Genomic DNA, 25,403 nt, shown 5'->3' on the forward strand with positions numbered 1-25,403 from the left:
TGCCCTGTGGCTCTTGCGTCTTGTTCTAGCCTCTGTCTAAGGGGGACCCTGTGTTCCTCAGTCTTGGAGATATGATCTTCTCCATGATGCTGCCCCTCTCCAGCACAAAAAGTCGCTAATGATCTTTTCCTTGGTCTCAGTAGGTGCTCACTGGGGCCCTGAGGGAGGTCAGGTTCACTGCTTTTTCCCAGTGGCTGTAGGATTTTGTTCCTTTGTGGTAAAGGGTCTGAGTAGGGCTCTGTCCCTGCACCCCCGGAGACAGGCTTTCTCCAGCCGTTCCACCTGCCTCCAATATCTCCCGTGAGCACCCGAGAGATGTCCAGGGATCAGAGTCTACGTGGGTGTGAGCTCCCCCTGGGGCTGTGGTTCCCAGCGAGTTTACACTCGCATCCTGGCCCACACAGGGCTTGTGGCACTGTCCTGAATGCTCTCCGCACACCTGTGATGACACCTTCCACCGGCATGTGAGCCGCGGTCCAGGAGGACCTCTCCTCCGGCAGATTTCAGGCTTTCGATCATCAGATCTCTCTGCAGGGGCAGCTTCCTGGAACCACCTCTCTCTTCATCCTTCTCTCCCTGGGAGGATGGACTCACCTCCAGCCCAAGACGCAGACGCTGATGTGGTCTCCAGAAAATCATTTATTCTCCAAGTTGAGGCCACAGTGCAAACCTTCCCCACCCAGGCCTCTGCCACCCCACCCCACAGCTCCCCAGCCTCCACGTTAGGACTCCTCTGTGGCCTGCGCACCCCTGTCCTCTGCTCCAGAATCCCCAGGCTGGCTCAGCCTCCCGTCACAGCTCCCCATGTTCTCTCTGGGGAGGTTTCCTTGAGGCCTCCCTGGCCCTGAGCTCAGTCCAGAAAGCCACTTCCTTGTCTTTCAGCCGCGTGGCTGCCTGGGTGGTGGCGCCAATCTGCAGGTACCCTTCCTCCTGGTCGTACTCTGGCCAGAGGGGCAGCCCGGCTCCATTGGGGTTCCTGGGAACACAATCAAACAGAAACTCCACAGATCCACTCGTGAGCCCCACATGTCTTGAGACTGACAGGATTCCCTGGTTTATCTCTTCCACAAGGCCCATCCCTATGCAGCGTCGGGAGCTGTCCCTATCCTGGGGCATCCTGTATGTTCTCAGAGGACTATAGTCACAGGTAGGGGGGTTGTCACTCACACTTTGACCCCTTCACAATGGGTAGGCCCCACCATGTGCCACCCATCCACCCACGCTGCTCCCTCTTTGCCACCAGCCTCACCCATGGCGAGCAAAGTTGGCCCAGAATCTCATCACCATCCTGCTGAGCTTGGTCTCCTCTTCTGAGGCGCCCCCTGTTGGGGAAGAAGGAAAACACTTTGCTGCTCAAAGTGGGCTGTGGGCCAGCAGCAGCAGCAGCAGCTGGGAGCTTGTGGACAGCAGACTCTTGGCCCTGACTCCACACCGACTGGTCCAGGTCTGCCTATTACGAAGAGCCTGTCCCTTGGTGTGCACTTTCAGCTTGAGAACGGCTGGCCGAGGACCGCACTGGGCATGCTGTCCATCCATAAGCCGACTGCCTTTGTCTTCTGGGCCCACCTGCCCTGGCCCTCCCCACTCAGGGTCCTAAGGCCGCACACAGGGTTCCCTCTACTTGGTGGGACTGCTGACTCTTGGGCCTTTTCTTAATCTCCTACATGCATCCACATTTTCAGAAATTCTAAAAAATATCAGACAAGCCACCATCCTAAGATGTCTCCCAAGTGGGGGTCGCCTGGCATGGCACGAACAGCCGTGAGGTGAGTCATATAAGTCATCTGCAACTGCTGAGTTAACATATCAAAGATACTGTGAATGGTTTTCTTGAAGTATTATGTTATTAAAAATTCCAGATAAAATATATGAATTATAATTATATAGACAGATATATGTGACATTTGGGTCAAGGTTAGCACCTAATCTAACTTCCCCTCATTGTTGTATTCTGCTGTTAGTAGAAAATCCCTCAGTGGCAAGCAGTGGCCCCCAAGCAGGGCTCTGCAGGTGACCCTCACTCTCAGGTCAGGACTCTGAGGCTCTGTGCCTCGAGGACCATCACGAGTACACATCCCCCTTCTTGCAGGTGAGAGCAGAGGCCTGCCCAGCGCTGCTCAGCCCTGTTACAGCGAGTCAGGAAATTCACAGTCAGAGAACAGGGGACACTTGCTTAAGGCCAGGAAAGCAAGACTGGAACCCAGGCCCCCTAACTAGCAGCCAGCAAAGGCTGTTACCTTTTAAAAATGGGGCTCCAAATACCGAGAAGAGCTCATCCCCGTGGTCTCCTGTCACTGTGCTGGGTCTCACGTCTGATAAGCAGCTCGGGCTGTACTCAAACTCATACATGTAGGTGGGGGCTCCGGCATCTGAGAAGACACGGATGTGTGCACAGGTCACATCACCAGACACGCAGCTGGATGGTCTCAAGGTCTCTGGCTGTGCAGGAAACCCCTGGGTGTCAGCCTGGGACAGGAACAGAGTTCCTGGAGAGCCCAGGGACTAGCTTAGGGCTGCAGAGCTGCTTAAAGTGAAATTGGGATTTGAGCCAGATTTATTGAGGCGCAGAATGAATTAATTAAATGAATCAAATAAATACTGAGACATGTTTCGTTGAGATCACACTAGAGCTCTTTCTCTTCAAAAATCTCTACAACCTGATAGGTGCCTCCTATTCCTCTGATTTTGAGCATTTCTGAGGTTCTCTCCCATTCAGAGAAGGGAGGGGCAAATCCAAGCTGCTTGTCTGCAAATGAGGATGTTTACAGATAAGTGTGTCCACAGACAGAGCCATCTGCCTCTCAGGTTTCAAGAAAACACAAATCTCCTGGATTTATATTCCGGTGACCTTGCATGTCCTGCTTCCTGATTGGCCTGGGGACTGTGAGGTCGTTAGGGTGATACAGTGATGCCCACCACAGAAGGGGCACAGGAGGTGAGCGTGCCTGTCCCCACCTCTCTTTCCCCCCTTCCTTCCAGGCTCTCTATGCACCAAACCCTGCTGTCCAAGCCCCAAGAAGAGGCCACCTTTTCTGTCAACTAGCTCATCCAACCCATCAAGCCCTGCCCTTCCGGGACTAACTCAGGGACCCCCATACCGGGGACCTCACCACTTTTCATCAGTCATAATGTTCACATAGGGAGACTCTAGGAGGGGAAGGGTCAGACCCCAAATCAGGCTGGTGGAGAAATCTCCCCATGGGTACATACAGTAGGAAAGTTGAAAAATGCAGAATAAGGAGGAAAAAAAAAACAGCGCTCAGAGAAAGTTTCTTCAACATTTTAGCAAATATGATTTTTAGGTCTATAAAATTGGCATAATATCCTGTGCTACTCTGGGATGTATGATAATCATCGCTTTCCACCATCAGACATTTACCCACAAAGCATTTGACAATATATGGCATCACCACAGGAGAACAAGGAGGAATTCACTGAATCGTCCCTCCTAGCCTATGCAGACTGCACCTTGGCTCTTTGAGAAGTGGCACTTGGGAGTCTGTGACTCGAATCTACTCATTAACATCTGCTTCCCAGTCAGGAAGAACTCACGGACCGAGGGTTTAACCTTGCCTCTGCCATCCAACCAGTTTAGACAGGAGCTCAGAACCCACTCAGAGAGGAAGGAACTCTTGCGAACCAGAGAACTTAGTTTAATCAGCAAGCGGCCAAAGTAACTTTGTATAACTTCCTATCCCATAAACGTACGTAAATACAGTTTGTTCATGTAACCGTTGTAAGTTGAGTGAGTGTTATAGCTCTCAGAATATCTTATTTTTCTCTACTCACTGTGCTTTTCCTCCTTACCTGTAGTTGTTAGCAGGTAACTACAACAGCGACAGCTAAAACAGGAGAATAGCTCAGCCGGTTTTCGACATGCTTAGAGAGCCCTGAATTTTAAAACTCTTTTAGCACGTTGTGGAGAGAGGTCTGGGCCAAATAATGATTTCCCAGCTTGAGGCTAGATTAATGAGGACTGGTAACAAAGCCTGCGAGGCTTTCTAAAGGTACCTGGAATACGAAACACCTCCCGCCCAGGTGAGTTCACCTATCTGTGAGCGTAAGAAGGCCCTCCAACCACCCCGCCTTGGGTCCTTGTTGGAAGGTCCTGTAAAGACCTCAGTCAGGCCCCCAGCTGGCCCACACCGGCACACAGCAAGAAAGACAAAGCAGCATGGACGCGGAAACTGCCCCCTGCCCCGTCTGTGTGCCTCCTGCTGCCCTGTCCTTGTCCCCTCCTGATCCTGTACTGAATCCTACCCTTACCCACCTGCACTAGTTAACAACTTTAGAGCAAGCTTTGACCTTGAAAAACTTCCCCAGACCCATCTTCCAATACTTGCCTTCTGGTCCCAGGACCCAGGGAAGGAGCCTTGGAGCAGAGGCTGTCTGTGCCTCACTCATGTCCCCTGGGTCTGGGCAGGCCACCCTGACGGCCTCCTCCACCCTCTATAGCTCTTTGCTCAAGCTTTTGTCTGGTCACTAAAATCTACTTTGCCCACGTTTGTAGCAGGTCAAAATGCCGCAGAATAAACCATCCCAGGGAACAGCCTTCAACCGGGGACCAGACCCCTCCCCAGGCTACACGGAATCAGACATGAAGCCCTGGCCCTTGGCGGTTTCCACATCTGTCTATGCTGAGAGAAGGGCCAGTCGGACACCTCAGCTGGTGGGTGTGAGGTCCTCTCCCAGATGCAACCTCTGGGACTCACCTCTGTGGTCACGGGCCACAATCACAGATGGGACACCAAAAAGCACGTCTCCCATCAAGTCCAGGAACAGGTCTTTCTTTTTGACAGGGTCGTCTGTCCCTCCTAAATATTTCTCAGTGGCCACTGGAGTCAGTTCCTTAGAGAGGTTCTGAAGTCATGAAGAAAGAGACCCCCCCCCCATCTGAGAGCCATGCAGAGGCTCCCTGGATGTGACACTCTGGGACCCTGTGCAAATCCTACCTGGGGTGGCGGGGAGGGAAAGGAGGGGAAATGGGGCTGGAACCGGGGTCTCAGGGTTTTTTCCTGCTATTGAGTTGGTCGGTGACTTGGGGGAGCCCCAGCCCTTCTTTGTTTCTCAACTAATTCCCTAGGCTCTTACGACAAGTGGGAAGGACTTCCACAGGAGGGACGTGGCCGTCTGCTGGTCCAGTTTGCCTTCAGAGAGCGGGTAGCCCAACAATACCTGTTAAAGAGAAAGCAGGATTGAACATCCGAAAACCACCAGGAACCAACAGGAAGAACCAAATGAGCCGGCCGGGACACAAAGGCAGAGAGAAGGTCCTTTTGGGGTCCCTATGTTCCCTATGTTTTGGGGTCGTTCATGAATTTGAAAAAAAAATCAATGAAACAAAAGTAATTATATACAGAAACTCAGGGACTAGAAAGAGGAAGTCTTAAATAACCATATTTGTCATGCCGAGAGACACCGTGGTCATCTAGGAAGGGAGGAAATTGAGGCCAGGGTAGGGTTGAAGTTTGGGGAGGTAGCAGCTCAGGGAGCGAGGGTACATCCCCCACATACTTATAACCAAGGAAGCCAAACTCCACCATGATGTCCATTTGGAAGAACCTCTGAAATCCTTCTGAAGTGAGCACTGTAGACCTCTCAGCATGAAAAATAACCCCACCCAACCTCTGCACTCCTTGACCCAACTCCAGCATGGCTTCTAGAGGTTTGAGGTCATGACCCCAGGACCCGGTGGTGTCTGCCTGTGATAAAGGTCTAAGTTCTGTGGAGGCCTTACTTCAACGAACTCCTGTGCTTCCTCCCATGAAGTCTGCTTCTCCCACAGCTGATCATGGACCAAGAATTCCCATGGTCTGACCTTATGGATTCACCCCTCACACCCACAATGCCTCCCGGGGCATACCCCATCCTTGAGACCTCTCCAGCTTTTGTTGTCCGGTGATCGGAGTTTAGGTCATGCTTGATCTTTTCCCTGTTGCTATTGTATTACTGAAGAAAACTTGTCCTGTTGCTTTAACTAGTGGTCAGCTTTGAGAGAAAATAATATCTTCTTTCCTTTTTATTTTATTTATTTATTTTCTTCTTCCCTTTTACAAGACAGGAACAACTTTTCTGAATCTCTCCAATGAAGTGCCTGAGGATCGTGTGGGGATCTGTTGGGCCCAAGGTGGAAGCCACTGCGTGTTGGATCTAATTCCTCTGAACTTTTCAGCTCCTTCCTCCCTCTAGAAATACTCGGTTTTCCCACTTTCACAGTTATTCTCCAGGTAGGCCCTCCCTGCCTGTACATTTCAGGATTCTTTAATAGAAAAATAATTAATGGGTGTTTGGGGAAAGGGGTTCCCAGGGTCACTCTACTCAGGAGAGAGTTTGGTCATCCTGGAGAAGGTCTCCAAGAAAATGTCCGCTGGTCCCAGTGGAACCCAGAGGAGTTGGAGATGGAGAAATGGGAGCCGAGAGGGAGGGAAGCCCGTGAGCCTGTGTGGGGGTGCATCTGTCTCAGGGGCCTGCATGCCCTCACCAGCGGAATGATCCAGCCAAACTCTTGCTTGTTGATTCCCACCATGTAGGGGACAGTGTTGAAATTCTTTTCAGCCAAAATCTCTTCAGGTGTCTTGGGCAGCAACACTCCGTCAACCACAGTGAGCAGGGATGGTTGGTCCTAGGGAAAACAGTGGCACACTGTGTCATCACCCCACCCCGGGGGACACCCAGGGCTCCCTCTCTGCCTGTTGGAGGGCTTGGCCAGCACAAAGACCCCTGTGGCTTAGACAGTGCTCCCAGAATCTCAGGGTCCTAACAAGGAGGTCTAAGTCTGCGAGACACAGAGGAAAGAAGTTTGGGGAGGTAGCGGAGATAAGATGATGGCGCTGATCTTCAACTAAATTAAAATGCGTACCATGTGTGTTATATATTTGAATTTGTAGCAGACACTCTTATATGCATGTATATTTATTTACCTGTGAAGGTCCAGCAAATGCTGAACAAGTGAAAACTGAGCCCTGGCCGCGGGGGAATTGTAGAGTTAGGCTCTCTGAGCCTCTAATGGAATGTTTTCGTATTTCTTGTTTTCTGTGTGAGATCCTGTCTAAAGGCAGGTTACATAACAAGCATTTCTTATAAAGAACTTGTTATGTGTGTTGTTTATTCATAACGAAGCGCCAGCTGGGGAGGACCCATTATTGTCCCAACCCTGGGTAACAATATTGGAAATGTCTTTGGCTTCGGCCACACAACAGTGCACTAGGGATTTCAGAACTTCATCATCTCACGAAGGCACACGTTCAGCTGTTTCTCCATCTTTCCACAGCTCTCCAGAGGGCACTCCACCACGCAGAGGCAGACCCCCTCTTCCTCTGAACTCACAGCCAAGACCAGCATAACTCAAGCCAGAATGAAGCTCACGGAGACTTCTGTCTTCTCCACAAGGAGAAGGCCTCTTTGTGCTTAGGAATACCAGACAGCACTTCCTGACTGTATTCGAGAAGAGCTTTCAACAGGGAATCCATCAGCAAAGGGCAAGAAAGTGAAAAGGTGGCATCCAAGCCACCGCACAAAGGACCCTTGGTAGCACAAGAGATGGAGCAAGAAGAGCATTTGTTCATGGGACCTCAGAGGAGAATGTGGGCTTCATGAGACTCAGACTTGTGCATCTGGGGCACATGACCATGAGTGTGTCACAAGCATTGATTTAAGGGTAACAAACATGTTAGCTAGTAAATGGACTCAGGAATACAGAATCTGTGATTAGGGAGGGTCTACTGCATCTGTCTGTCTGTCTGTCTATCTATCTGTCCAGCTGTCACCTGGTTTAAGCTTGTGTTCATATAGAGAAATCACTAGCCTTGAGGGTATACTGAGCTCATCCCTCGAGGGGCCTAAGCTGAGACTGGATTCTGTTTTTGAGAGGGAAAAATATCAAACCCAGGGCCAAGTCCTACTTCGAAAGACTGACAGCACAGAGCAGAATCCAGAAGGCAGGAAGGTCCTGCAGTTCCAAGACCTGGGAAGCCAGTAAGAGGAGCAGCTCACGGGAAAGAAGACACTCGCAGGGACCTTGAGCAGGCGCTGGCCTCGGCAGTGGCCTTCAGAGTGAATGCTGTGACAGGGGCAATGGTCTGAGCCCAGGGCAGAGGGGATCAGGGCTAGTCCTAGGAAGGTCCCAGAGCCCTGGGCTTGGAGGAATGCCTCCCGGCAAGGACAAGGTACAGTTGTGTGGTGGAGCATGCTTCCCGAATGACACTGGGCACATAGTGGGCCACCCGGGACACGTAAGGGAGCTGACTCAGTGGAGACAAGGTGATCGGCCTTGTAAGCAAGGACAGGTTTTAAGCAGGAGATGTAAACACGAAGGGGAAAGCTTGGCCCAGGGGACACAGAGGAACTGACTGGGAGCACTGGACTGGGAGTCAAGGGAGTGGGTTTCAGTCCTGCCTCTGGTCCACCTGGCTGTGTCACCCTGGCAAATGACCTCCCCTCTCTGGGCCTCAGCAATACACACACAAGGGGGGACTGTGATTCCACAAAGGAGAATTCTTCCATTCATCGTGAATTGGAGCTTAAAGACCTTAAGACTCAAAACCTGTAATCAAGAAGCTGAAAGCCCTTACCTCTCCAGGATCTCCTTGGAGAATAAGACCAGGACGTTTCTGTGAAGATAAAGACAGGGGATGTGGGTGATAAGCCTTCTTGTATAGAAACGGATCCTTTGACCGGTGCCCCGTAGCTATCAGGCTCTCCCACCTGGTGCCTCCTTGGCTGGACCCAGAGGAACAGGGCTCCCCTGGGCAGGAGCAGAGGGTAGAGTTGTAGGATGGGGGAGGGGCAGGCAGCAGCCTGGGCAGGAGAGACCTGGGCCCCAGAGTCAGGGCCCTGGAGCCCTGGGGAGGACCCTGCTGTCAGTGCTGCCCTCCTCTCCCACTTACTCCCTCTGGTAACCACCCCCACATTTCCTCTGGGGAAAGGGGCAACATGGTGCCTGGGGTGATGGGCTGTGGCATCTCCCAGGAGATGGAGCAGGAGGAGGGATGGATGATGTGAGAAAGACACTTCCTCCTCTCTCCCCCCCTTCCCTGCTCCCACCTCATGGGTTCAGGAAATCATGTGTGACCTAGAATGTTCCATGTCCCTGCATACAGCTACTATTGCAAGGATGGGTGAAAGCCAGTGTCAGTCCAACAGAACAGACCCAAGTCTATCACTGCATAGCTAATGTCACCCACCTCTGGCAAATGATTGGAACAGATGGTTTGTGAGCAGAGAGCATGCAAGTCTAGACTGCGGTTGTCTTTGTTTTCCCCAGGGGACAAATCTTCAGGAAGAAGCCACTAGATTGGAAGCTGAGGGGTAGACCCAGGTTGATTCAATAACCTCTTCAGGGCCCCTGGCCCCAGCCACGCCCTACGCCATCTGCCCATGAACTTTTCACTTACCTGGGGATTCTGTGACAATACAGTGTTTTTACTGTTCAAAGAACCTTGAAATGAATTTTCACATCTCCCATTAGAAAAACACCCAAACTCACCAAAACACATTCCACCCCCACACTTTGCTTTGCCACGTGTTCACCAAGGTTACAGTGACTGCTTGGTACACGTCGGGTAGCAGGTCTGACCTTACGTAGGAAAGGACTCCTAGGAATCCTTCCATCATGAATTGTAGCTCCACCAGCCAAGAGTGTGGTGTGGGTGTGTGCATGTGTGTGTGTGTGCACATGTGTGTGTGTGTGTGGGTGTGTGTGACTGTGCACATGTGTATGCACCAAGGACAGTCCATAATTGTGGGAATACTTCCACAAAAACTCAGAAAATCTCAATGGGAAGTCCTGGAATCTTAGGTACTTTGGTCATATAAACGGGGTCCTCTTGTGCCACACAGAGAATGACTGAGTATTTGTCTCTTTCTGGGTATTATAAGACAGCTGTGTCTTTATTCTTGGAACACCTTGATCATCTTATTTGATCATGATGAACCAGGACCCAAGCCCCAAGGCCACACTGGACTCAACCCACGGAATCATAAGCAGAACACAGTGTGGGTGGCCTGCCCTGTGGGCTCCAAATGGCTTCTAGTGTTCAAGGTCAAGAGAGAGAGGCCAGCAGTCACCTGAGCCCACATTAAACTTTCCTCACTGAGGGAGTTGTTCCCATGGGTCCCGCAGGCTGCTTTTGTTGTTTTTCTGGCTAAACTTCCCTATGATGAGAGACTGCCGTGACCATCCATCAATTATGTAATGTCACCCTCCCTGAAAAGCATCCCTGATGACTATAATGAATGTGTCCCTTCTCTGTTCTACCACAATTAACTCACCATACATGTATGTGGCTGTTTCTCCTTGGAGAGCCCTTCGTGAGAAGATACTTTGTTCAATTTATGTCTGGATTTTCTGCCATGACACCACCGTTCCATATTCTTAGAATGGATAGACACATGGATGGATAGATGGATGGATGGATGGATGGATGGATGGACAGATGGGTGGAGTTGGCCATTACTAGTTACTATGGATAAAACTGCATGAATATGTGAATAAAGAGATGATTACTAATAGTAATGAGTGGATCATTGATTTTGGAGGACTGGGTGACAAAGCATAGATATATGATGGGTGAACAACTCATGAATGATGGACAGATTGAAAATAGATGAATGAAAAATTATAGATGGATTGACAGCTAGACTGATAAAAGGATGTGAATGAATTGGATGGATGAATAGATGGAAGATAAATGAGAAGATACATAAATGCCTATCTTAAAATTTTAATTGAGTCATAGTCTCAGAAAAATCTAGAGAACATGGCTATTAACATCATAACTTAGAGAGCTTCTGAACAACCAAGATAAATTGTGACACTTTCCTAAAAACTTTGCACTTAATATCCCAGCCCCCAAATCATTCAGGATGGCAGTTACATGGGATAGTTTGATTCAGGAGGGCCAAATCCATGAAACGTGGGATCAAGTGCATAGGCTGGGGCTACTGAAATGAGGCACATACCATTTTCACTGTCATCTCCAAGAGCTCCTCCTCGGTCTTCTGGCGCATGCAGTGAACCATGACTGCCGACGTGGTGGTTTTACACCCAGCAGCAATAGCAATTTGCTACACAGATCACAGGCAATTAGCATAGTTTAAGAGAAATGACCCTTCTCTCTATTAATATGGGAAGAAGTGTTGTATCTCGTGGCCAACTTCTGAGGGCAGTAGGGGGGCAGCAGAAGACACACTAGACCACCAGGTACGGGTTCTGGGTTGCACAGGGTGTGTGGCCTCTCTTACTAACTGGAATTGTGGCATGAACTAGCTTGTCTCCATTAAAATGATGCAGTGTTCCTCCCCAGCATCATAAATACATAATAAGTAATCTGGGTACGGTGTTCTCAAAGTTGAATTCAAGAGAGGCTCTTTGGAGTCAGGGTTAAGAGCTTCCAAATCCTTCTCCTCCCCTGACTCGCTATTTGGTCTGCAGCAAGCCACTCAATCAAGATGTGCCTTGGTTGCCCCACGTGATGAGGATAATGATTACCCTCTTCTTAGAGGAAGAATCAGTGAGGTACTGAGAGGTGCACCATGTCTCCCCCACACTAGAACCTGTGCAGAGGGAAGGAGAACTGGATAAGATCATGCGCACCGCACACTTCAGAAAGTATGGAACACGGGTTAAGTGGGAGCCCCAAGGAGACCTTTCTGCCCAGCCCTCCTCCCTTCAGTGATCCTGGAGCACCTCATCTGAATCCCACAAGAAGAAAGTGCCCCAAAGACGGCAGAGCAGAGGAAATACTACGGGAGTTGTTCAGGTCAAGACTTACCTTAGCCACGGGCTTGATGTTCTTCTTGACCAAAGCAGCAGTGAGGACAACTCCACTCTCAGAAATGGCCCTGTGGAAGAGGTTCTTGGCCAGGGGAGATAACACCTGCAGGGACGTGGGGAGGAGGAGAGTCTATGCTCGTGGGGAGGGGTCAGCCACTCCTGCTTTCAGGTCCTCTCAACCTGCTCCTGTGCTCTGGCCATTCACGTGAAGAGTTTGGGGTCAGTGGACATGAGACCTCCTTCCCTGTCCTGGCCTGTCCTGGCTACAAATTCTTCCCCATCGAAGTCACAAATTACGTTTTGGAATATCCATTACTCAGAATTTATTCTAAGAAATGTGATAACAGGGGGCCAGAAAAAATTCTAAAAAAGTCCATGCTGCTTATGATAGTAAATCTTTGAAACAACTTAAGTTCTGATATGGGATTTGATGAATATTTTTTCATTCTTACCATGGAATACTGGACAATTATTAAAGATAATGTTATGTAAGGAGGTTTAACATTTAATAAAACTCTAATGTTATACTACAATCTAACAGAAAGATGGGTTTTTTTTTGTAAAAATTTACCCAACACATACATAGATGACAGAGAAGTGGGGTGGCGTGGAGTGGATGATTAATAGATAGATAAAATTGTGGAAAAAAGACTAGAGAAGTTCATGACCACTATTCATAGTCACTGTCTCTGGGCTGGGGCACTATGAAGACTTCTTCTTCTTTGGACTTTTGTATATTTTTCCATTTCTTCTTTTTTAAAATATTTTTTTAGTTGTAGTTGGACACAATATCTTTATTTATTTTTATGTGGTGCTGAAGATCTAACCCAGGGCCTCTTTCTTTACTTTAAAAATATGAGCATTTTCCTCTGAGTAGTCAACGATGAAACAGACGACACATGCTTCAAGAATACAGCAATTAGGCTGACCCCCTGCTCAACTCTGAGGTCATCGTCGGGATTATTCGGGTCCCCAGCACCTTCTAGAACTTCCCTCAGCATCTCCCAGCCCTGTTCCTCACACCAGTAAGACATCTCATGCCCCAGGATGTGTCCGTGATTCACGTCCCATGTGCCACCTGTCCCCCATTCCACTTTCCCTCCCTGCTCTCCGTCCACCTCCCCAGCCCAACTTGTCCCGTGGTCCCAGGGAAAGCGTCCTTCTCTCTAGGCACGATCACCTCAGGGAGGCCCCTGCTGATCACATTGATGATCACATTCCCTCAAAGCAGTGATCTGCCTTGGAGCCAAACAATAACCTCTTATCCAAATCACGTCCTTGCCTGTTCTCATTGTCACTTGTACTCACCCATACTGACCAAGAAAACGGGGTAACTTCAAAGTTAAAATGATAAGGTAGGAAAAAGGGAATATCATAGGGGTAGGAACAAAACCATTGTTACAGGCAACTGGAGAAGCTATAACCCCAGAACATGAAGTCGAGCCCTGGAGACCACGGAGAGTTTATGCCTTGACTCTTCACCATCTAATACTGCTCAGTGAGCAGAGTCATCCCTGGATCCTCGTCTCCCAGGTAAATGTGCCTGTGGCTGAATTGGCTGGTCTCCAAGAGGTTCCATCATCAGCCTCATCAAGCCTGGGGGTGGGGCAGGTGCCAAGAGCACTTACAAGAATAGACACGCTTTGTCCTCCTGCTGACTCTCCAAAGATGGTCACAGAGCCCGGGTTCCCTCCAAAGTTGGCAATGTTGTCCTGGACCCAGCGCAGAGCAGCCACCTGGTCCAGGTGGCCCCAGTTCCCCAGGCAGTGCTCATCCCCAGTGCTGGAAGAGAACAGAGTGGGGGTGGAGACAAAGATGTCATGGTAGGGTTCTCAGGTCCAGCGATGGGCTGGGGGCCCTCACTCAACCTTCCAGAATAAAGTTAGACTCTGCATCCTTGACACAGGAATCTTCTCCTGCCACTCATTCCTGCAGCACTGTTCCATGTGGGGTCTGCGTTCATTCTTCCAGAAAGGATTCCTTAGCAGCTACTATGTGTCCAACACTGGTCTAGGAGCTAGAGCATATCTGGGAACAAAATAGGCAAAATCTGACTGCACTCAGATCACTCCACAGATCACAAGCAAACAGATGGGAAGAGAATGTCAGTCAATGAAAGTGATTCGAGGAAGAATAAAAATGGGTAAAAGAAGAGGCAGAAGACCTTTGCCTCTGGAGCCCGCCATTTTTGCAATCCCTCTCTAAACTCCCCCTCCTATCTCTGAAGGTCTGGTTTACTCTGCTGCATTATCTGTCACCCTGTTGTCCTATGGGTGCTGGAAGATCATAATTAGAATACTCAACACTCTGAAAGCCAGTAAATGTATTTTCAGTTACAAGTGACTCTCGTTCCCCCTCAAAATGCTGTAAGCAATTCATCAAAACACTGTGATACACTGAGTGGGTCTTTTTCAAGGAGATATTCTCCTGGCTTGGGACACATAGTAAAATGAAAGAAGCCTACTAAAGAGTACTCCCACAACAGTGGGAGAAACCCCTTCCACCAGATAGGAAAATCTCAATATAAAAAGTACAGAAAACAAGGGAACACAACACCTTCAAATGGCGATCACGCCCCAACAACTGAATCCACAAATATCAAAGCGGCTGAAATCCTGGTCGAAGAATCAAAGAAGTTGACAGTTAAAATGAGCAACAAACTAAAATATCTAAGGAATGAACTAACTGAGAAATTACAGAAGGTGAAAGATCATTTCAATGAAAAGATGAAGATTCTGAGAAAAAAAAACAATCAGAAGTCTTGGGAATGAAAGACTCAATAAATCACATAAAAACAGACTATGCTTAGAATATTCAAGAAACCTGTGACTACACTCAGAGACCAACACAAGAATCCCTGGGATGGAAGAGGGCTCTGAGATACAAGGTAGAGGTATGGATAATTTGTTTTGTTGTTGTTACCAGGGATTGAACATAGGGGTGCTTAACCGCTGAGCAACATCCCCAGCCTTTTTTGTTGTTATTGTTTTGTTTTAACTTATTTTTATGTTTTCTTTTGAGATAGGATCTCATTAAGTTGCTTAGGGCCTCAATAAATTACTAAATCTGGCTTTGAACTTGTGATCCTCCTGCCTTAGCCTCCCAAGCACTGGGATTACAGGTGTGTGTGACCGTACCTGGTTGGATAAACTTTTCAGTGAAATATAATCAGAAAATTTTCCAAACTTTGGGAAAGAAATAGATATGTAAATATAGGAAGTATTCAAAACCCCAAATAAACAAGATAAAAAAAAACCCTCCCTGTGACACATTATAATTAAAACACTGAACACAGAGAACAAAGGACATTAAATGCTTCCAGAGAAAAATGTCAGTTCACATTTAGGGGTAAGCCAAAAAGAACAGACTCTAAAATCCAGGAGGACTTAGAATAAGGTATTCTGAGTCCTGAAAGAAAATAACTACAACCATGATTGCTGTATCAAGCAAAGCTATCCTTCAAGTGTCTTTGCTTTGGTGACTGCAATGGTTTAAATGTAGTTTGTCTCCCAAGGGCTCATGTGCTGTGGTGTTGGTCCATGACGTGGAGGTATTAAGAGGGGATAGAACCTGTAAGATGTCAGGTCTAGCAGAAGGCAATTAGGCCATTGGGGTTCAGCCCTTAAGGGATTAATGTAGAGCTCATGGATCACTGGTTAGTTCTAGCCAAGGCCAAGGATGTTGAGCTCTCCCCAGTACTGACATCACCCACAGACCTGGACCATTCAACCAGCTGGAAATAAGCAAAGAGTAGCATTGTACTTCAGCTAAAGGACACTTTCCAGAGGCCCAACTGATGGAGCCACCCCATCCGGGACTGAGCGAAATAAATTTCTTTATAATTTGATTTATGACTTTTTCTTTCTATTTATCCAGCCTTGGGCACTTGGTCATATCCATTGGAAACAGGCCAATGCAGGGGCTCATGTGCAGAGAGGAGAGTCCAACGCCTTACCTGAAGAACCCCCAGATGCCCAGGCGGTACTGAATGGTCACCACCACCACGTTCTCATGGGCAGCGAGGGCCAGTCCATCATAGGTGGATGCCCCGCCCACCACCAGGCCACCTCCATGGATCCACACCATCACCTGGGTAAAACAGATGCAGCCACACTAATCATAGACAGCAGGATAGAGAAGGATGTCTGGTTTCATTGTGGATATCTTGGCTGTGAATCAAGGTGGCCATTAGCAGAAGTCCCCCCAGCGCTCAGTATGATTGTAAAAGACAGCATCTCTTCTCCATTCTCCCAGCTGGGCGCCACTCAGGGCACCTGCCTCATCCTCCTAGGGCCTTTAAATCTGAGAACATCATCACGGGAACAGCAAAGGCCAAGGACACTGTGTTCTTTCCAACATTCCTACGGTCCTCACTCCTGGAACATTCAACCAGCTGGAGATAAGCGAGGGGCAGCTCTTGTACTTCCACGCTAACTCCCATGAGGACAACTTCCCTGTGCAGGAATGACAGTCTCAAGAGTCACACGTGGCCCTTTGATGCCACTACCTAACAGCCTCCTCAGCCTGCTCTGAATGTCCAGATGCTACCTGCCCTCCTAAGCCTAGCTCATGACCCACTCCTCCAGGAAGTCTTCAATCATTGAACCAACATCATCTGGAAGCCCACTTCGTTCCAGGGACTAGGAGGACAATTGAGCATGAGAGTGGATATCACAATTCAAAATTCATGGCTCTTGTTTGAGAAAGCTCACGTAGTAGGGAAGAAATGGGAGTGGATGAAATAATTTGTAATAATATCGCTAATAAAAACCAAGAACTCAACAGAAACTATGTACTGAGAACTCTTTTAAGCATTAAAAGCAACGTAGTCATTTCACAGGAAAATAGAGCATCCACGAACCCAAGAGCTTGCAATTAATTTAATAAGTGACAGAAGTAAGATTGGACCCAGGCTGTCTGGTAACAGGGCCCACGAGCTGAGCTGCCCGACTCCCTGCAGCCCACTGGACAGCACAGTGAGCCAGCCCTTAGGGCAGGAGGAAGGTCCCGCTGCAGCTCTGACCTGTGTTCCAGGAGGCTCGCTCTGCGCACTCAGCCAGCCCTGAGATGAAGCCCGACCGCCATCATTAGACACTCACAAGGGATTCTTCCCACAAGAGGAAGCAGAGGCTGAGGAGGTGGAAGACTTGCCCAAGACTCTCAGCCAGGACAAGGCAGACCCAGGATCCAAACCCAGACCCTGGAGATCTAGACCCTGTGTCCACAGCTGGGGGTCTCCTGCCTCCAGGCTCCCAGAGCCCTGTTTCTCATGCACCTCTGATCCTGCTGTCCCCAGGGAGGGACTTAGTCGAAGACACCTGAGTGAAAGTGAGCTCAAGGACAGGTCAGCACAGACAGGCTGGAGAGGCCAGGACGTGTGTGCAGCCAGATGGCAAGACCTGGAGGGCAGGGACTGCTGGGCAAGGTGCCGTGCCCCTGCTCCCCCTAAGCCTAGAGGTCAGCTGGGCAGATGGGTTGCCGAGCACACAACAGCAGGATGAGCAGATGAAGGAGGGAACTTGTCCTCACTTTATCATACGTACAAAGCACAGGGTGGTGGGACTGGGACACCTTGCAGCCCAAGCTTACACCCCTTCCCACCCCCTGGGTGGCCTTCCAGGTGTTCCTGGCGGGGTGCTGACATGCCTCCCTCTGCCACCCCAGGTGTGGCCTCTTTTCCCCCTCAGGTGCTCTTCTCCCTGCGCCTGGCAGCCCGCCCCACCTCTGCTCTTCCCTTTGATGGGGAAATGCTGTGGGCCTCAGCCTGCGCCCAGGGCAGTCAGGCAGGGAGAGGGGCTCCAGGAGCATCCCAGATATTTGGCCAAAGGCAAGGAAAGGGAAAGGACGTGGGGCTTCCAGGGGACCGTGGAAGGGGTTACAGGTGGTGTGCTGAAGAAAAGTGACACACGTGCTCCACTTCCTAGTCTGTGCTCAGGGATGTTGGGTGACAGATGAGAAGACCTGAGCTCCCGTCCTGTCCCTTTCTCCATCTCGGTTTCTCAACCTAGAAAGGAAGGGCGAATTTTCTCTAATTTTTTTTTCAGTTCTTCTTTATTTGAAATTATGTCTTAGCTTCTCTGAGAATCAAAGCCTTAATTTAGTAACTAAGAGTAATCTTTTTTGTCCCTCTTTTATGGTGAAAGAACTTGAAAAATACTAAGATGTGCATTCCTGATGTACAGCAATCTCCCCCAGATGCATGAGGTCACTAGTGGAAACCGAGAGAAGAGAAACACATATTTCCTGTGGCAAAAGGGACCCCTGGGCCCCGAGTCATCCTGGTCTTAGTGCCCCTGCTCCAGCGGCCTTCTGCCCCTTCCTCTGCACGGCTGGCTCCCTGACGTTGGAGCTCAAGGTTTGACAAGTGGGGCCCGCGCTCACCGGCAGGCTGCTTCTCCTGGTCAGGTCTGCGGGAGTGTAAATGTTCAGGTAGAGGCAGTCTTCAGAGAACTGGAGGGGAATGTTCTCCTTCCTGTTGGTAAAGAGCTCTGAGAGGACCCGCCCCATCTCGACATCTTGGGAGCACCTGGGAAGGGAAAGAAGAGCTTTGAAGGTCCACCTGATGGAAGCTCAGGGTGTCACCTGGGGTCAGGCCTGACACTGGGTGTGATAAGGCTCTCAATGGAGATTTCATTGTGAGACTCGAGATGCCAGCATGGGTGAGAGGCTCTCTGAGGGTCCTGCTGGGAGGCCCCGTCCTGTAGAGTGAGAAGGACTTGGAATGTCTTCCCTTTCTGGATACTTAGGGATGCCCTAGGCCAAGGAAGGGAGGCTGCCCATCCGCTGACAAGAGATGACATTTCCAGGACTGGGCCCTGTTCCCTGCGGGGCTTTGTGTCGTGGGCTGCAGCATACCTGTCCACCTGGTAGGTATGTCTCGTCTGTGGGAGACTTCCTCCCACCAGACCCTCAATGACAGATGCTCAGCCCGCAGCAGGTGGGGTGTCATCAATATGAGACAACCCCAGAAGAACTGCACTCTAGCCCTGCCACTGATGTGACCTTGGGTGAATTCCTTCCTGCTCTGGGCTTTAATCTCGCTGGTCTCAGTGAGGGGAGTCTTTCCTAAGGGTCCTGCAGCCCCGACATTCTAAGATTCCATCAGCTAGCTATCCCATTGGCTACCCCGGTCAGAGGTCTCCCAAACCCAATACAGAGAGGACGTGGTAAAATTTGCTGAGTTCTCCCAGTTGTCAGGCACTGATTTAAATTCTCCTGTACTGATTCCTTCAAGCCTGAGATCTTCCAGGCATAAGTTCTATGATTATCTCCATTTTGAAGGTCAAAAAACCAAGGCCCAAAGAGGGTAGAGACCGTTTTCAAAGGTCACATAACCAGGAACATCCATGCTATATAGTGCTCATATTTCCAAGTATATTAAAACAATATTTCCCAATCTCAAAAGACCAGAAGACCCTGGTATGCAGAAGAGATCCCTGAGAATATCAGGTGGCGGGAGGACACAGATGTCCACTAACAGAAGTGGACCCAGCAAAGCTCACTTCCAAATTTCCATTCTGGGGAATTTTTCTTAGATTATTCATCTCCAGGAACCATGAATGTGTGTAATGATCCAGCTAAAGCCTGTTAACCATAGTCATTTATGATGCCGAGAATATAAAAACTATCTTAATGAACCCAAATAAGAGATGAAGTCCATAAATGACTTTTTTTTTGTACTAGGGATTGAACCCAGGATACTTAATCACTGAGTTACATCCCCAGTGCTTTTTAAATTTTTATTTTGAGACAAGGTCTTGCTAATTCACTGAGGCTGGCTTTGAACTTGCAGCCCTCCTGCCTCAGCCTCCCAAGCCATGCATGGCCATCAATTACTTTTTAATACCTCATTCCATGTGACAATTAAGTCTCGGACTGGGATATGCAATGGAATAAAGATGACACGGGGATCAATGAGCAAGGTGCTCACCCAAACTCTGTCTGCTGTCTGTCCATTCCCAAGGGAGCAGAGGACAGCAGGTCAAAGTCTGGAAATGTGACTTCCAGTGTTAATGGCAGTTCCCAGTAGAATTGCATGTGATTTTAGTTCTTCTGTTAAATTTGCTTCTCAGCATTTCCTAATTTTTCTGCTTATCAGGAGGTAAAAACAGTGAATGCCATTTCTTAAAGAAAGGAAAGAATGCAGCCAGAAGTGGGATCCTGGACATCAGAAGTACCTTGCCGAGGAGATGAATCATGAAATGACATACGTAGGTGTGGGAAGTGCTCTGGGGGTGGCCAGGAGGCTGACTGGAAACTGGGGCTTCTGTGCCCAGGTTGCCAGGGGACTGGGCACCACCTTTGCTGTGCCCGGGACTAGGTATGTAGACACACCTGGGAGTTGAGATAAGGTGAAGTCAACCTTCCAGGGCACCCCTCACTTCTCTATCACACTCCTGAATCACACCAAGGTGCACGTGAACACACACACACACACACACACACACATACACACACACAGAAGAAATAAGATATCTACTCCTTACCTCCATCACTGGCTCAACTAATTTTCCCTCAGGGCACTAATCGCATTCTAATAGATCACATAATTCATTTATCGTCTTTCATGTTGTTCATGATGTCTCTCATCCCTGATGGAAGAAGCCCCAGGAAGGCAGAGATCTTTGTTTTGTTCACTAATGGATTCTAGGAACCCACAACATGCCCGACATTCAATAGGTGCCCAAGAACTAGGTGCTGAACAAAGGGCTCTAGACACCCCTGACAGGTCCAGAAGGCCTCAGGACTCTGCAGTGTTCTAGAAGGTTCCAGAAGAAAGCAGAGCCAAGCCCAGGATGGCCTCCACCCCTCCTGCAGCACCGAGGGACAAACCCCCCTGGGACAGGCCACCACTTACATAGGAGGGTAGGAGGTGGTGTTCTTCACAGATCTCCAGGGCTCTGCCGGCTGCGGTGGAGCAAACCTCAGGGGCCCAAGAGGGGGCTTGGCAAAGGGGACGCCCAGGAAGACGGCCACGGGCTGCGCAGATCCTTCCAGGCTGACGTACCGCCCCAGGACTTTGCCGTGCACCGTGTCCACCACGGGGGGCGAGGACAGGTGTCCTGCTGGACATGGGGAGCAAATGAGGACATTAGAGGGGAAAGGCCAGACCTGGGTTCCAGGTGGGGTTGGCCACATTCTAGGCATGTGACACTGAATAAGTGACCTAAACCCTCTGGATCTTAGATTCCTTTTATGTAAAATAGAGATGAGGAAACTGTCCAACCTAATTAAAAGTCATTGAAACTGACCAGAAACCTCTACCCAGAAGACCCTTACCATAATGAAGCAAAACCCCCCACCATGTTTGTAACATGTAAGTTCCTCTTCTTGTCAGAAAGCTTTTTACACAGTATATGAGCAAAAACTTCTGCAAAGGGCATTGAGATCTGACTAGTCTAAAAAAATGAAACAGAGAGCACTTGTCATGTAAACCTTCAAATCCCTCCTCCCACTGGGTATTAAGTTCAAAGAATTTCCAGATTCTTCTTCCAGAGGAGAATATTTTAGGTGATAGCCCCCCTGGACCCTGCAGCCGATAAACCTGTTTCTTGAAAATTTCTTGGGTGTCCAGCCTTATTTGTCCCACATGGTCATAAGACCCTGAGGTCACCAGGCATAAACTAAACTAAACTAAAATAATGAATATCAAGAGGAATAGCCCAAACCACTGGAAACTCGTGGATACGTAACCAGGTCCATGCTTCGTGTGATTAAGAGCAACCTCAAGGTTGCTTCCTTTGGCCTGTGGTTAATTATTATCAATGCCCCAAGCTGTCCTTCCATGGAAGCTTGTGCATTGAGATACAGGAAGTACAGGTTTCTTTCTTCTTGGTGCATGCTCACATTTCTGCACTGAAGATAGGTCCCGTTTTTAGAATTAGAAAAAATTTTATAAAGAAATATGGGGATGTATATGAATATTGAAGGAGGACCTGGGAGCTGACCAGATTATGGGGCAGTGGAAGGGGAAGAAGACCAAAGAGCAGGCGTGTAAACCTGGCTCTGTGTTAGGCAGGGTCCCTGAGGAGGTCAGTGAGATGTCCTGGCAAGAGGCCACAGGCCCAGGGTACCTCCAGACTAGAAGGAAGTTGGTGAGGGGGCAGAGAATGGTCCTCCTGAGGGTGAGGGTGCACACCACGGGTGCATGTGACCTCACTGCAGAGGGTGGGGTGAGAGGAGAGTAGGAGCTGAGAAGGGAGCTCAGAGGCAGCTTCAGCTGAGATTGGGAGCACCCTCCAGAGTGGGGGGTGGGGGAGGGCAGAGCCTTGGGAGCCCAGGGAGGAGAGGGGGAGGGGGCTGGGCGAGTGCTTCAAGGAGGTGAAAGAGGGCGAAGTCTGAGCAGAAATTGGAAATCTCTGGGTGTGGCCTGTAGTAGTTCAGTGATGACCCTCAACCCAGATGAAGTGGGTAGAAGCCAGATTGCCCAGGGTGGGAATATGGGCAGATGGGGTGGGAGGCATACAAGGTGGCAACAATTAGCAGGCACCTGTTAAGTCATGTGGAATGTGCACATACTGAGCACTTTCTGTGTACCCGATGTGCATTCTAGCTGCTTTACATTATTCCTCAAAAAAGCTTCACCAGGTGAGTGTCCATATGCCCACTGAACAGATGGGCAAACGGGATTTGCAAGCGGCTTATATGAACTTCCTAAAGATGGAAAGAGGATGATATCACTAGAGGCAACCAGCAGTAATCGAATGGTTCGTTTGAACTTTGGATCCTTTGTTAACCTGCCTTACACTTGGTTCCAGGCCTCCGATGGGGTAACCCAGGACCAGCCAGAGTGAAGCTGAAATCCCAGGTATGGGGGGCTGTTTGACTATTGCTGTCCGGGGCACTGCCTCTGGAATTAAGACCCAAAGATAGACCAGTACATGACTCCCCAGGTAAACTTTGGAGAGTACTTTTCATTCTGACTCTCAGTTTTTCTGTCCATAAAATGGCACAGTTATATGCTGAGATCCTTTCCTATAACCCTGTAATAACCATTTTTATTTCCTGTATCTGAAGTGTTGACCTGTGAGGCCTCGACTATCCTGGAGGAACTACCTCCTGCAGGTGCAACCAATCCAGAACCCACGTCCACACCACCTCCTATATATGGTTCTCAAACTCCAGGCCAGTGTCACCTGCCCTAATGACCCAGAGCCAGGTACCAGACAACGGTGACAGCTCCTATAAACCAAAGTCCCATAAAGTAATCCCAACCAGGCAGCCCTACATCTGCTTGCCCTGCCTCACCTTCTTTCTGGTGGAGCCACAACCAAAGCCCTTCTCCACAGTCCCCACTCTCCCTCTGCATCCTGACTGGCCTCCGTGGGTCCTCTTGTGTCCCTCTCCCGCTACAGTGGGGTGGTCAACTTCCTAGGACCTGTGAGTTACAAACTGTCTTTTCAATGGCCAAGGACTCCTTGTCTTATTTTACCATGCATCAAATATCACATTGATTCATTCCATTTAAAATTATCCCCTTTATTTATCAATCCCTTTTCTGTACCCCTTTAGATGAGGCACCATTCTAAGTGCTTTTAAAAAAACCACTCCTTTTATCCCCCCTCCAGCATGATGAGGTGGGGACTCTTTCATCCCTACTCAGAGATGGGGTAACCCAGGCACAGCTAAGTACCTGGCCCAAGGATGCCCAGCTCAGAAGTGCTCAGTTGGTCTTCAGACCTGCACTTGGCTCTTGAGATGGTGCTTTTAATGTTGTGCTGGCCACCCTCCATGATCTGGCCAGATCTGGCCTTATAATAAAGGGGAAATTAAACCAAGCTTTAAACTCCTTTTGTGTGAGGTATGAGGTTGTCTCAGCGCTCTCCTGAGCCTGGTGGCTGCAGCTGAGGTCTCAGTGTCTTTGTCCTCCCCACACTGGCTGGACTAGACAACTCCACGTGCAATGCCAAGTCCAGAGTGTGAGCAGCACCGCAGAAATGAACCTGCATGCCTCTTCCCTACTCACGTCTCCTCCCAACTCGGCCAGGAGAAGGGTTTCCAGATGTGCTCGCTGATGTTTGTATTTCCCCAGGACTCACCCCAAGCAGTGCTCGCGGAGAGAAAGGCCAAGACCACAGAATAGAGCCACATTCTGGAAGGACAGCAGCTCCAGGGCCAGTGAGACTCTGTGTTGTTCAGCTGCAATGCCCTGCTCCTGTCCCGGGATGGGAGGCCTGCCCGGATCCCGCCCACCCAGCCAAATTGCATAATCCAAAATGGCAGAAGAACTCTCTCTTCTGAAGCCTTCATCAGGCTGTCTTTGGGAAGGCCACTCCTACCCAGAGTCGACCCACTTTTCTAAATAGTCCCCACCCAACTCTCAGAGTGCAGATGACCACAGACTCAGCCAACAATTTCTTACATAAGGCTTTCTCTCGCAGGACTCTAAACTTTGCACGGTGACCTTTCCAAAGCAGGCACCAGCAAGCTGAGCCTTCAAGCAAGGCCAAGTTTTTTCCTGGAGTCCTGACAACAAGCTGGGAAATTTTAAAGCCACTCACAGCCCTAGAGCTGCTCAATTGGATCCGAACCCGTCTCTCAGGTTCCCTGGGCCCAGCTCACTCCTGGGCCCGGTACCAGATGGAACAGCCCCAGAGCCCCAGAGCCCATTGAAATCACTCAAACTAACAATCCTAGCCCTGTTTCCCCCATCTCCTCTTCCCTCCCACGAAAACCAAAATAAAGCCTCTTATTCACAGACCCCCACCTGCTCTATGACCCCAGTGCTTCCCCGTGTGACTGTGACCCCCTCCCCATGTGCACAAAGTGTTCCTAGACTTGGGAACATGGAGCAGCAAACTCTTTGTAAAGCCGACATCTCCTCAGCTGATGACCTTGGCCTTTTCATACCTCATTAATAATAACAAAATCTACATTTGGAAACACCGTTCTCCGGGAGTAATTCCAGAGATTGCCTATGCAGTGGACATCCAGAGATGTTCACCACATTAAAGGTGAAAAAATCAGAACGACCAACAACAGGAAAGATAATTCACTATTTACACTCTGGGATGCAACGTAGCTGTCAATCATGGAGAGATATTATTTTGAAATACTTAGTTTTAAAAAAACAAATTACCATTTCCTGTGAGGGAAAGAGATCTGGTGATTTCAGTTCTATCCCCAAATTCTTCAGAAAGACGGCAAACTAAAGTTTTCCTGGGTACGAACCCATCTGGGCAAACCTGGGAGGAGACCACAACAGCATATTGGAAGCTGAAAGGTGGACAGAGCAGCAAGAACTGCTCTAGTAGCACAGAAGGTGGAAGTCAGCGAGTGGGAGGAGGGAGACCCCCAGCAAATACGAGGGTAGACTGGAGATGGCAAAGGACTCGCTGGATTGAGAGGTCATAGGGACCCATATAAATGGGGGTGCAATCAACCCCCCCAACAGGGATGAGAAGCCCGGTCCCCTCTTTTAGACTTACCACAAAGACAAATTTTCCCATAGGCTCTCTGCCTCTCCAATCCTAGGACTGGCTCTTGGGACTCCAAACACTTAATTACATTGGAACATCAGACGTTCCATAGCAAGGGTTAGCAGAATGCCATCTCTGTATTCAGATCTGAGTTTCAATGCCAAGAAGGTTCTTGAGACTCAAGAATATGGCCACAATAATGATGACTCTTG

The 25,403-nt window shown here is 49.2% G+C and overlaps 1 protein-coding gene across 2 annotated transcripts; it reads right to left on the bottom strand.

Annotated features, from left to right (window-relative positions):
* Positions 1–545: 545 nt before the first annotated feature.
* Positions 546–23,922, bottom strand: LOC139702727 (liver carboxylesterase 1-like). Of its 2 annotated transcripts, none has more exons than XM_071604689.1 (14): positions 23,812–23,922; positions 20,631–20,835; positions 18,155–18,299; positions 15,729–15,862; positions 13,402–13,555; positions 11,772–11,876; positions 10,960–11,064; positions 8,571–8,609; positions 6,482–6,622; positions 5,092–5,175; positions 4,713–4,860; positions 2,238–2,369; positions 1,250–1,322; positions 546–976 (listed from the first exon to the last, which is right to left on the bottom strand). In XM_071604689.1, the coding sequence occupies exons 1-14, from the start codon at positions 23,861–23,863 to the stop codon at positions 793–795; spliced, it is 1,701 nt and encodes a 566-aa protein (XP_071460790.1). In that variant the 5' UTR covers positions 23,864–23,922; the 3' UTR covers positions 546–792. The 2 variants fall into 2 exon arrangements, with proteins under 2 accessions (XP_071460790.1, XP_071460789.1); XM_071604688.1 differs by having other exon boundaries at positions 20,631–20,838.
* Between the last annotated feature and the right edge of the window lie 1,481 nt (positions 23,923–25,403).

This window comes from Marmota flaviventris, chromosome 18 (genome assembly GCF_047511675.1).
Source record: "Marmota flaviventris isolate mMarFla1 chromosome 18, mMarFla1.hap1, whole genome shotgun sequence".
Classification (NCBI taxonomy): Eukaryota; Metazoa; Chordata; class Mammalia; order Rodentia; family Sciuridae; genus Marmota; species Marmota flaviventris.